Raw genomic sequence first — 13,369 nt, forward strand, 5'->3', positions numbered from 1 at the left:
TTTATTGCCTCACACAGGTGGGAGAGTTGGGGGTTGGAAGTGTAAGCGAGAGGTCAGAACTCCCTTGGGAGGACAGGAAGTCCTAAAGCAGAGCTAATACATAAAACCCGGGGACACACTTCTGTAGCCACAGGACTGACCACGGTGCCTCAGGGACACAGGCTCTCATTGTGTTTGTGTATGTCATCTGAGTTGGCATGTCCACAGACGTTTCTGTCTGTGTCAGCATGTGAGTGTGGTGGCATAGAATTAAAAGGCTCTGAATATGCATTCAGCCCTGATGGCCTCTCATACTGTGCTGGACAGAAACCAACTAAGACCCTGAACTCACTGCCCTCAAGGGGGCTGCAATTCAGGGCTGCCATGCAATTTATTGTCAGTGTGACCAATGGCAGTGGGAGCCCAAGAGAGGGTAGGAGGGGCTCCTGCAGGTGGGGGGAGAAAGATGTCGCAGAAAATTCCACAGGAGACAGGACATTTGAACCAGATCTTGAAGTCTGAGTGGAGATGGCCACTTGGAAAGGATGTTTAAAGGATATCTCAGGACGAGAGAGTAGTACATACAGGGCAAGGAGTGGGAAGGAACTTGGGGATGGCTTTAGTGTTGGGATGCAGGGTGTGGTGGAAGACAGTAAAGGTCGGGTGCACTAGAGAGGCAGCAGGGCTCAGATCAGGAAGATATATTAAGGAAGCTGTACTTTATCTTTTGGGCTAGAAGTTTTACACCTAGTGTCCATGAACCCCCTGAAACTGCCGACACAGTTTGTGTGTATGTGTATCTGCAGAGAGGGACAGCAGTTTTCTGCTGTCAGTAATGGGGAACCCATGGAAGCCTCTCTTCAGGAGTGATTTGGTGAAAGCTATGTGGATAGCTCTGGTCAGGTGGAGATGGGTCAGACGATCCAAGCCAGGAGCAGGGGGAGCAGTTAGGGGCTATTGTAGGAATCAAAAGGAGAGATGATAGTGCTCAGACTGGGACAGTAGCAGTGCAAAGAGAGAGGAAAGGGCAGACTTGAGACATGTCTCATTGAGATTGTCAGGTTTTGATAACTAACTGGAAATCAGACCTAAGAAAAGCAAGGAAGCAAGGAGAGTTTCTGAGTGGTGGTGCTGCTCACAGGAAAGAGAATGGAGGAAGAAAATCAGCTTGAGGAGAGGGTTAGGGATATGTTGTTAAGGAAGTCCAGTATATAGCCGGCCATGTGTCTCCAGAGCTGGAGATGGAAGGAAATTGGAAAGGCGTCAGCAATTAGACAGTGCATAAAAAATAATTGATGCAATTGAATTGAAGGCACAGGAATGGATAAGAAAGATCACCCAGGCAGAATAGGGAGGAGACTTGAAAAAGATGTGGCCCAGGATTGAGGCCTGAAGAGCACCAATTTTTAAGGGATGGGCAGAGGAAGAAGAATTTGTGTAGGAAATTGAGGGGTGGACAGAGAAGTACAATGGAAGCAAGAGGTGGGGTATCACCATGTGAAGCCAGGAGGAGTAGGCTCCAAGAAGCCAATGATCAGTGATCCAGTGTTCCAGAAAGATCCAGTAAGAGGAAGATAAGAAAAAAGTGTTCATTGGATGTAGAGCATGGAGATGATCGGAAGCCTAGTGAGAGCATTGTCACAGGAGGGGAAGCCCCATGGCATGGACGGAGGAGGATGTGAGAAGTGAGAAACTGGGGGAAATGAACCAACCTTTCAGACAGGGCAACCTCTCCAATGATTCTGCTCTCCCTCCATCACTAAGGCCTTCATATGGGGCTTGAGGCCTCTTCCCTCTTGAACTTATGCAGTGTTTGAAATCCTGGCTCCCCTTAGCCTCAGAGGCACTGTCCCTCTCTGGGTTTCTTTTTGTCTCCCTCTCTGGCCAGTTAAGGATACCTTTCTCCAGTTGATGGTTAAGGCCAGAAATTTGCCCATCATCCTTGACTGCTCACAATCCCTTCAAGCTGTCATCAAACCCTGCCTGTTCTACCTCCTAAGCCTCCTGCAGACCTATCCACTTCTCACCATTTTTATTGCTAACACTCATCAAGTCACCATCAAAGCACCACCATCACCTGGACTCCCACAAATGTATTATAGGGGCTGTCCTAAGATAACGGTCCCATGTGCATACCTTCTGTTTTCCAAAGGGCACCTATCTATAGTGATCATCACAAAATGTAAGTCATATCATGACACCTCTTCTTAAAATGCTTTTTCCCTTACCCCTAGAAATAAATCCAAATCATCCATATGGCTTATGAGTCCCCGCCCCATTTCATATCCCCTCCCCCTAGCACTCTACACCTCTACATCTCACACACATTGTCCCTACTCACCCCCAAACACTCTCAGCCTTTTCTTCACTGTAGACCCTAAGCCTTCCCTCTGTCTGTTCCCTCTTCTGAATGTTCTCTCCTTTCTGTAACCCCCTTTTCTGCCCACCACTGCCTAGCCAATACCTACTCATTAGGTAGATCCTGACTTGAAGGTCACATCCTCAGAGAGGTTCTCCCTGACTCCCTGACTATGACAAACCCCTCTTCTATATATGCCCTCAGAGCTGCTTGCACTTCTTACAGCCCTTATCATACTTGTAATTACTTGTCCAATCCCTGGACTGTGACATCCCTGAAGCCAGGGACTGTTTCCTTTAGTCACTGATGTGTTCCCAATCCCTTGTTGAATGGAGAGGGAAGTGGGACTAAGGGAATACATATATATTCCTATATATAGGAATTCCTGTATATTCCTATGCTGATAGAAAGCTCAAGAACATGATGGTTCAAGGTGAAGTTTGATGATTCAGGTGAGGTTACCAAAAGCACATGGTTGTTGAGATATTAGTCCTGAATAAGAAGAAAAATGAGAAAGGATTGGCCATATTTTTAAGTCCAGACATGAAAGGAAGGGAGTCCAAGGGCATTGAGACCTGAACAATAGGAAAAAAACAATCTGCTGGGGGTAGGGTGTGGTTAGGGTGGGATGGGGACCTGCCAGGGAAAGACTGGAATAGGTCCTGAGGAGTTCTGAAGCAGGAGCTTCTTGGGTCTGAAATGGATATATGGCAGCACAGATGCCCTATGGAGGGGCTGAACATGCTGGAGTCTTACTGTGGCTTAGATTCCAGTCTCCCTGGACCATTGATTCCACTCCCCTCCCCTCCCCCCACCCCACGCCACTACCATCATGACCTTTTTCCTTCTGCTTTTCTCCCAGGTCAGGGAGCCGGAGCTGGAGCCAGGGCCTGAGCTGGAGCCAGGGCCCAAGCTGGACCTGATCCAAAGCCTGAAATCAAGCTGGGCCTGGAGCCTGGGCCGGAGCTGGAACCCAAGTCATAACTGGACTGCCCCTGTCATGCAGAAGGAGGAGGGCATTGCGCCTTCCTGCACTGGCATGCAGAGCTGCAGGCCCCTCCCCCTGCTACCACTGCTGCTGCTGCTGCTGCTGGGGGCTGGGGTGTCAGGTGCCTGGGGTCAGGCCGGGAGCTTGGACCTACAGATCGATGAGGAGCAGCCAGCAGGCACCCTGATTGGGGACATCAGTGCAGGGCTCCCTCCAGGCACAGCAGCGCCTCCCATGTACTTCATCTCCGCCCAAGAGGGCAGTGGGGTGGGCACAGACCTGGCCATCGATGAGCACAGCGGAGTGGTCCGTACAGCCCGCGTCTTGGACCGTGAGCGGCGAGATCGCTACCGATTCACTGCAGTCACTCCTGATGGCGCCACCGTAGAAGTGACCGTGCGAGTGGCTGACATCAATGACCATGCTCCGGCTTTCCCACAGGCTCGGGCTGCCCTGCAGATACCCGAGCATACAGCTCTCGGCACCCGCTACCCGCTGGAGCCTGCTCGTGATGCAGATGCTGGCCGCCTAGGAACCCAGGGCTATGCGCTGTCTGGTGATGGGGCTGGAGAGACTTTCCAGCTGGAGACACGTCCTGGTCCAGATGGGGCTCCCGTGCCAGAACTGGTAGTTACCGGGGAGCTGGACCGAGAGAACCGCTCACACTACATGCTGCAACTGGAGGCCTACGATGGTGGTTCACCCCCGCGGAGGGCCCAGGCCCTGCTGGATGTGACACTGCTGGACATCAATGACCATGCCCCAGCTTTCAATCAGAGCCGCTATCACGCTGTGGTGTCTGAGAGCCTGGCTCCTGGCAGTCCTGTCTTGCAGGTGTATGCATCTGATGCCGATGCTGGTGCCAATGGAGCTGTGACCTATGAGATCAACCGGAGGCAGAGTGAGGGTGATGGGCCCTTCTCCATTGACGCACACACAGGACTGCTGCGGCTGGAGCGGCCACTGGACTTTGAGCAACGGCGGGTCCATGAACTGGTGGTGCAGGCGCGGGACGGTGGGGCTCACCCTGAGCTGGGCTCAGCCTTTGTGACTGTGAACGTGCGAGATGCCAACGACAATCAGCCCTCCATGACTGTCATCTTCCTGAGTGCAGATGGCTCCCCGCGAGTGTCCGAGGCTGCCCCACCTGGCCAGCTTGTTGCTCGCATCTCTGTGTCAGACCCAGATGATGGCGACTTTGCTCATGTCAACGTTTCCCTGGAGGGTGGAGAGGGCCATTTTGCCCTCAGCACTCAGGACAGTGTCATCTACCTAGTGTGTGTGGCTCGGCAGCTGGATCGGGAGGAGCGGGATGCCTATAACTTGCGGGTTACCGCCACAGACTCAGGCTCACCCCCACTGCGGGCTGAGGCTACCTTTGTACTACATGTCACTGATGTCAATGACAATGCACCTACCTTTGACCGTCAGCTCTACAGACCTGAGCCCCTTCCTGAAGTTGCACTGCCTGGCAGCTTCGTGGTGCGAGTGATGGCCCGGGATCCTGACCAGGGCAGTAATGGTCAAGTCACCTATAGCCTGGCCCCTGGTGCCCACACCCGCTGGTTCTCCATCGACCCCACTTCAGGCATCATTACCACGGCTGCCTCGCTGGACTATGAATTGGAACCTCAGCCACAGCTGATTGTGGTGGCCACAGATGGGGGCTTGCCTCCTCTTGCCTCGTCTGCCACAGTCAGTGTGGCCCTGCAAGATGTGAATGATAATGAGCCCCAGTTCCAGAGAACTTTCTACAATGCCTCACTGCCTGAGGGCACCCAGCCTGGAACCTGCTTCCTGCAGGTGGGTAAGTCCTGCACACAGCAGGATGCTGCTGTGGGCAGGAGTGAATTAGAGGTCACAGGGGACTTCAGAACAGAAACCAAGCCTTGCAGGTGTATGTTTATGGTGACTCATGTCAGGGGGTTTGATCCTATCCTGTGAGCTCCAAAGTCTGTACAGAGGGTGAGGGCTCATGACAAGATGAGAAAGCAGGGTGCAAGAGGTGGGCCAGGTAAGGCAGTTGAGGGAATTAAGATTGGATCTAGAGGAAAAAGTGTCCTGTGGTGTCAAGAAGGGAGAGAGACTCTACAAAATCTCAAAGCTGTTCTGAAAGGCAGAGATGGAGATTCTGTGCACCCATGTGGCTCCTGCTCTCCAAGAGAGATGCCAGCATTTACGGAGCCTTCATCCCATTGCTCGGCTCTGCTGGAAGAAACCCCCATCTCCCTCCATGGAGCTGAGCCTTAATGAGACATTTGTGCTCAGGCACAAGGATGAGAGATAACAAGAACTATTAGTGAGATCACATGCCCATGTCCAGAGCAGGAAGGCCTCTCTGAGGAGGAGGTGGGAGCCCTGGACAGACTCTGGGAGCCACAGAGTGCCTGCAAGTCAGGCCTGGAGGAGACAGAGGGGGCATGAAATTGAAGAGTCAGGCTGAGGTCAGATTACAGAAGTCCTTGGACACCAAGCTTTAAGGGGGTTAGGTCTTTACTTGGAAGGCAAAGGAGGTCACTGAACTTCTTTGAGACAGAAAAGGGCATAAGGAGGTCACTGAACTTCTTTGAGACAGAAAAGGGCATGATCAGACTGTCTCAATTTTTTGAAAAGTTTTAGATTCACAGCAAAATTGAGTTGAGGACAAAGATTTCCCATATATCCCCTGTCCCCATTCATGTACCCCCTCCCCGCATTATCAGCATCCCCACCAGAGTGGTTCATTTGTTTCAACTGATGAAACTACATTGACACATAATCACCCCAAACCCCCCAAAATAGTTTACATTAGGGTTCACTCCTGATGTTGTACATTGTATAGGTTTGGACAAATGTATAATGGATATATATAATGACATGCATTACAGTATTATACAGAGTAGTTTCACCATCCTAAAAATCCTCTGTGCTCTACCTATTCATCCCTCCCTCCTTTCTACAGATTGTTTTTTGGGGAAGCTAACTTGCTTTAAGGGTGAAGGATGGATTAGATCAGTGGATAAGTGATATATTCAAGAATTAACTTACCCACTATGAGCTTAGCACTCTTCTGGTCCCAGGGAACAAAGAAAGGACACGGTCTTATCCCCAGGCAGGTCCCAGTCTAGACAGGGAGACACATCAGTTACTAGTGCTGCATCAGATGGCATATGAGGTGCTGTGGGAGTCTGGAGGAGGGCACCTTTGAAGAACCAATGAGACTTTGCCAAATGGATTATATAGAGTATATGGATGGGGATTCCAGGCCTTCAGACAGAGCTGCAGAACCCCATGATGTGTTCAGGTGACTGCATTGTTCAGATTGGCCTCAACTGTGCTGCTAAGAACTGCAGAGAGCTGAGACAAAATAGTAGACATGGACCAGATTTACAAGCTGGTCTAGACATTGCCTAATGTCCCCTCCAGAGGACAAAATCACTCCCAGTTGTGAACCACCTCTTTGTCTTAAAAATCACAGGGGGCGGGCGCCTGGGTGGCTCAGTTCGTTAAGCGACTGCCTTCGGCTCAGGTCATGATCCTGGAGTCCCGGGATCGAGTCCCACATCGGGCTCTCTGCTCAGCAGGGGGTCTGCTTCTCCCTCTGCCCTCTTCCCTCTCGTGCTCTCTGTCTCTCATTCTTTCTCTCTCAAATAAATAAATAAAATCTTTAAAAAAAAAAAATCACAGGGGGCTGGGGCGCCTGGGTGGCTGAGTCGGTTAAGCGTCTATGGTCGGCGCTGGTCATGATCCAGGGTCCTGAGATCAAGCTCCACGTTGGGCTCCCTGCTCAGCGGGGAGCCTGCTTCTCCCTCTCCTGCTCCCCTGCTTGTGCCCGCTCTCTCTCTCTTTTCTGTCAAATAAATAAATCTTTTTTTTTAAAAGATAATTTAAAAAAATCACAGTGGGCCAGTGAGGGGCTCTGGGCAAATCTGATATGTCTTTTGGGAAGATTGCTTTGGCTGCATCATGGAGTATGGATGCAGGACAGAAAACAGGAGGTAGGGAGGCCTTTTAGGAGACTAGTGCTTAAAGTCTTTACTTCTCAGAAGTCCACCAGATGCCTGAGCATCTTCTCAGAGGCTGCCTGTTGGCCTAGACTTTAGGCAGTGCCTGGGCCCAGCTGACGCCTTGCCTTCTGGCTAGGGTATTTGCCTGCCTGCTGCTGTCCAGCTCCCACCCACTCTCCCATGTGTTTACTCTCCCTCTTGGCCCAGGACCAATGGGTGATGGCTTCCAAATTTCTTCCTCACTAGTGCCTGAAGAAAGAGAGCAACTCTCCAGGGGGTTTCCTGGAGTTTTTACTCTTAGTAACTATAGGGAAGCAGGAGTAAAAATGACCACTGGGTTTTCATACCTGTTAGAAGAAGTCTTAATATTGGATTCATTCAGTATACATTTATCAAGTATCTACCAAGTGCTAGTCATTGTCTTAGGGACAGAGAATACAGTAATGAATGAGTCATTACCCCCTACTTCATGGAGTTTATAGTCTAAAGGGGAGATTCTTGTACAAAAAAATAGTTGTACTGCAATAAAAAGAACTTCCATAATGGGGACTTATGTGAGGTACAGATAGGCAGTACGAATGCATCCCCAAAGAGGTGACCCTTAAGCTGAGACTCACAGGCTGAGCAGGAGTTTGTGAGGGGGCCAGACGGTGGGGAGGGGGGCTCCAGGCACAGAGCAGTGGGAGAGCCTGATTTGTTCAGGGCTATAAGTGGCTCAGTATCTGTCTCTGGAGTTCAAGGTGTGCAGTGGGAGAGTGGGAGGTGAGATGTGCAGGTAGGTCACACAGCGAGGAGTCAAGCCAAGCCAAGGCCTTTGAGCACTTTTCTTTAGAGAATGTTGAAGATTTTCTAGTAGAAGGGTAATATGATCATATTTGCTTTCTCAAAAGATGCTTTTGGTAGTCTAGAGCAGTGGTTCATGACTGGGAGTGATTTTGCCCCTGAGGGACATTAGGCAATGTCTAGAGACTTCCGATAGTCACAACTGGTGGGATGCTACTGGCATCTAGTGCATAGGGGCCAGGGATGCTGTCAAACATCCCATAATGCACATGACAACACCACAACAAAGAATTATCTGGTCCAAACTGTCAGTCATACCAAGGATCAGAAATCCTGGGGTAGAGGACAGATTGGAGGGTCAGACACCTATGAGAAAGGAATCACAATAGTCCAGGGGAGAGATGACTCAGGCCTAAATCAGGACAGTGATAATGGTGATGGAGAGGAATAGACAAATAGGAGAGATAGTGAGGATTTACTTAGTCCCCAGTTGATTGATATACCGGGAGAGGAAAAGGGAAGAACAGATTTCTGGCTTGAGCAACTGCGTGGATGGAAGAGTCATTAGAGGGGGTTGGAATGATCATAAGTTTAGTTTTGGACAGGTTGGATTTAAGGTGCCTGTGGGACATCCTATTGGAGATGTTGAGCAGGAATCTGGATGTACAGGTTTGGATCTCAGAGGAGTGGTCTAGGTCAAAGTGCAGACAATGGTCAAAGCCACGGAAGTGGAAGAGAAGGTCCTGAGGGAGCATGCAGAGTGAGACGAGGCCAAGGAGAGATTCCAGGGAGCAACAGTGTATGAGAACAGGCAGGAGAAAGGGAGGCGGAGGAATCTGTGGAGGGGGTTGGCAGCGGGAGAAGCAGGAGACACCTGGGAAGGAGGTCAGGACAGGGTGGATGCAGTAAGTTTGTGGCCTGGTAGGAACTTTAGAAAATTCACAGATAAGGGTCTTTATTTTCTCCCTGAAATAGTGCATTCGATGAGAGCTAGAGGTGGGTGGGGACAAGAGGAGAGAGATGAGTGGGAGAGGGAGCTGACCAAGGTTGGCCTGGGCAGCAGGTCTGAGAGCCTGCTGGAAAGGGAGACTGTGCATTTGCAGTAGAACCTCTAGCAGGAGCTGCACAGGGCGGGAAATTCACTTCTGCCTTGGTCATTTCCAGTCAGTGGCCCCTATGCCTTTTGGGGTCACTTCCTGACAACTTCCCCTGACCACTATTTATTGCTTTCTTCCTGCAGCAAGTCAGAGGGCAAAGGTCTTTAACAGCTTTTGGAGATGGTGCCGCAGCTGTGCTGCAGCCTGCCTGGATTGATGTGGGGGGATGTTTGTCTCCTGGGATATCTGGGCCCACAGCCATAGTAGAGTTGGAGCAGGATCTGTTTCCAGGGTTCAGCCATGGCAGGGTCGTAGTGTCTCTCTGGAGGGTAAACAGTGCCACAAATCACTTCTGTCAAGGGCCTGGGCAACAATCAGAAGTCCTTGGCTAGCCTTCTCTCTGAGGAACATTTTCTGGCTAAGAAGAGGGAACTCTCCAGCCTCCTCTTACAGCATGACATGACCCTAGGACCCCTGTATCCATAGAGAGTACTTTGTCACAGTCTACAGCAGTCAACACCAGCTAACACACTGTCAGGGGTCTAATGTGCACCCAACATATAAAATGTAGTTTGAAGGAAGGTTTTGTTGTTAGGGTAATCAGAATGTCCACTTATTCAACAAATACACATAGAGTAACTGCTGTGTGCCTGGCCCTGTCCTAGACTCAGAAGCTTTCAGAATGATGTCTCCTCTGCTCTGGTTCTGAAATGTTCAGAGGCTCCTAACATTGGTGTCTGATAGTTCAACTTTTCCTGAGCCAGTCTGGGGGATACCCAAGAATTAACCAGGAAATCCTTCCCCTACTTCTTAGTTTTGAGGAGCCCCCTGGACTTAATGACCTTGACATCCCATAGACTTGCCATTCTCCCTCTCTCACTTCCAGTGAGGTTGGCTTGAGAGGCAAGGAACGCCACAGGTGCATGAGCCACATCCATAAATTCACAGAGCAGACCCCGATCACTCCAGTGATTCGATCCCCAAATCAATCAGACCCCACTCTGGAATGGCCAGACTCAGGAAAAAGCAAGGCTAGAACATCAGTCCCAGTAATTCCATTGGTTATCTAGTTCTCTGCTCAGAGTGATTATGAGACTTGGTGATGGTCACTAACCCCCTGTGGCCCACCTGGAATTTGCAGTCACAGCCCCAAGCACACTCCTCTATCAGTGCAGGTGGTCCTCATCATGTGCAGATTCTGTATTTGTAAATTTGCCAACTCTCTAAAATGTATTTGTAACCCCCGAATCAATACTCATGGAGCTTTTGCAGTCATTCCAGCACATGTGCAGAATGATGAAAAATTCAAGTGGACTGATGTGCACATTCCAGGCAACACTCTGCCTTCATGTTTCAGCTCATACTGTAAACAAGGGTCCTTTCTGCAGTCTATTTGGTGCCACATTTTTCGCATTTTTGTCCCTTTTGTTTGGTGATTTTGCTCTTTACTATGGTCCCTAAGTGTAGTACTAAAGTGCTGCCTAGTGTCCCTAAGGGGAACCTTATGAAGTGCCTTGTGAAGACAATATATGTGTTAGATAAGCTTCATTCAGATATGATTTATAGTGCCATCAGCTGTGGATTCAATGTTAATGAATCAACAATATATTAGGTGTCTTTAAACAGAAATACACATAAAACAAGGTTTATGTATTGACCTATTGACCAGCTGACAAAAATGTTGTGACCAGAAGCTCACAGGAACCTAAACCAGGTGGTGAGGTCTGAGGTGGTGAGGTTGGGTTTTGGCCCACGTCCTACTGGTCCCCTCTCAGTGTCCACCATCCAGAGACTCTGGCACCCAGCTGGCCCAGGGCCTGCCCCTTCTAATTGCCACTTAGCTCTGGCTCTTCTGTCAAAAAGACGGGGCATCACTCACCCCAGCCTCTCCCTAGGTGACAGCCACAGATGCAGACAGTGGTCCATTTGGCCTCCTCTCCTATTCCTTGGGTGCCGGACTTGGCGCCTCAGGGTCTCCCCCGTTCCGCATCGATGCCCACAGTGGTGATGTGTGCACAACCCGGACCCTGGACCGAGATCAGGGACCCTCAAGCTTCGACTTCACAGTGACGGCTGTGGATGGGGTGAGTGGGCAGACCGTGGGCAGGTTGGGGTGTTGGGATAGGGCATTCACCAGAGCCAGACAAGGCCCATCTGTCTTATGGCTGCCTGTCTCCCTAGGGAGGCCTCAAGTCCATGGTATACGTGAAGGTGTTTGTGTCAGACGAGAATGACAACCCACCGCAGTTTTACCCACGGGAGTATGCTGCCAGTCTGAGTGTGCACAGTACACCAGGCACAGCTGTGCTGAGGGTGCGTGCCCATGACCCTGATCAGGGGCCCCACGGGCGACTCTCCTACCACATCCTGGCTGGCAATAACCCCCCACTCTTTGCCTTGGATGAGCACTCAGGTGAGGATCCTCCCATTCTCAGGGCTTGTCCCCAGACCCCTCTTCCCACCTACTTAAATGAAGTACTGCCCCCTCTTCCCATAACCTTTCTACCTCTATGCTGTTTCCTTATACATCTCTGCTTCTGTCCCTTCTCCCAGGGCTGTTGACAGTAGCCTGGCCCTTGGCCAGACGGGCCAACTCTGTGGTGCAGCTGGAGATTGGGGCTCAGGATGGAGGTGGCCTGCAGGCAGAGCCCAGTGCCCGAGTCAACGTCAGCATTGTGCCTGGAACCCCTGTGCCACCAGTATTTGAGCAACTACAGTATGTCTTTTCTGTACCAGAGGATGTGGCACCAGGCACCAGTGTGGGCATAGTCCAGGCACACAATCCACCAGGTATTATTTATCATTATACCCATTCGGTGCTCTACCCAGCCACCCCAACATAACCCATCTCAAAGCACCCTACAGTATCACACCATAGATAGCCCCAGTACAAAACGTGCAGGTTCAAATCCCCAACACACCCCTGGGCACAGTGCAGGCACTCTGCTTCATCCCCAGGCACATGAAGTATCACCGTAGTGCCACCCAGCATCTCTGCCACCACCTGCCCCTCCCCTTAATAGTTTGAAAGACACAGGTGTGGATGGTGCTTAGCCCTCCTTGAGATCAGAGTCTAGGCCCCAACTCAATAGATGCCCCCATCTCTTTCTTGATTCCTCTCTCCTTCTCCTAGGTCGCTTGGGGTCTGTGACCCTTGCCCTATCAGGCGGGGATCCCCGAGGACTCTTCTCCTTAGATGGGGCCTCAGGGCTGTTACAAACACTTCGCCCTCTGGACCGGGAGCTGCTGGGACCAGTGCTGGAGCTGGAGGTGCGGGCAGGCAGTGGAGTGCCCCCGGCTTTTGCTGTAGCTCGGGTGCGTGTGCTGCTGGATGATGTGAATGATAACTCCCCTGCCTTCCCTGCACCTGAAGACACAGTGTTGCTGCCGCCAAACACTGCCCCAGGGACCCCCATCTATACACTTCGGGCTCTGGACCCTGATGCAGGTGTTAACAGTCGAGTCACCTTTACCCTGCTTGCTGGGGGTGGTGGGGCCTTCACTGTGGACCCCACTACAGGCCATGTACGGCTTATGGGACCTCTGGGGCCCCCAGGGGGGCCAGCCCATGAGCTGGAGTTGGAGGCCCGAGATGGAGGCTCCCCACCCCGCACCAGCCACTTTCGACTACGGGTGGTGGTACAGGATTTGGGGACCCGTGGGCTGGCTCCTCATTTTGACAGCCCTTCCTACCGTGTGGACCTGCCCTCAGGCACCACCCCTGGAACTAAGGTCCTGCAAGTGCAAGCTCAAGCACCAGATGGGGGCCCCATCACCTACCATCTTGCAGCAGATGGGCCAAGTAACCCCTTTGGCCTGGAACCACAGAGTGGTTGGCTATGGGTGCGAGCAGCACTGGACCGTGAGGCCCAGGAGTTGTACACACTGAAGGTAATGGCAGTGTCTGGGTCCAAAGCTGAGTTGGGGCAGCAGACAGGCACAGCCACCGTGAGGGTCAGCATCCTCAACCAGAATGACCACAGTCCCCGCTTGTCTGAGGAGCCCACCTTCCTGGCTGTGGCTGAGAACCAGCCCCCAGGGACCAGCGTGGGCCGGGTCTTTGCCACTGACCGAGACTCAGGACCCAATGGACGTCTGACCTACAGCCTGCGACCGCTGTCAGAAGACAGCAAGGCCTTCCGCATCCACCCCCAGACTGGTGAGCACTGGGGCCCAA

At 51.5% G+C, this 13,369-nt stretch overlaps 1 protein-coding gene and 1 long non-coding RNA gene across 2 annotated transcripts in view; both read left to right on the forward strand.

The window, feature by feature from the left end:
* Positions 1–13,369, forward strand: part of DCHS1 (dachsous cadherin-related 1) — a 33,693-nt gene that overhangs the window by 9,328 nt on the left and 10,996 nt on the right. The window contains exons 2-6 of the mRNA XM_081798676.1: positions 3,201–5,129; positions 11,088–11,276; positions 11,374–11,605; positions 11,746–11,982; positions 12,326–13,351. Of these exons, the coding sequence (XP_081654802.1) occupies positions 3,339–5,129; positions 11,088–11,276; positions 11,374–11,605; positions 11,746–11,982; positions 12,326–13,351 (3,475 nt within the window). The 5' untranslated portion in view covers positions 3,201–3,338. The remainder of the gene's footprint in view (positions 1–3,200; positions 5,130–11,087; positions 11,277–11,373; positions 11,606–11,745; positions 11,983–12,325; positions 13,352–13,369) is intronic.
* Positions 5,139–11,039, forward strand: LOC145716205 (uncharacterized). Its single transcript, XR_014138710.1, has 2 exons — positions 5,139–5,839; positions 5,879–11,039. It is a non-coding gene; the product is annotated as an uncharacterized LOC145716205 (long non-coding RNA).

Source organism: Leptonychotes weddellii, chromosome 11 (assembly GCF_054177405.1).
Source record: "Leptonychotes weddellii isolate Sample4059 chromosome 11, ASM5417740v2, whole genome shotgun sequence".
NCBI lineage: Eukaryota > Metazoa > Chordata > Mammalia > Carnivora > Phocidae > Leptonychotes > Leptonychotes weddellii.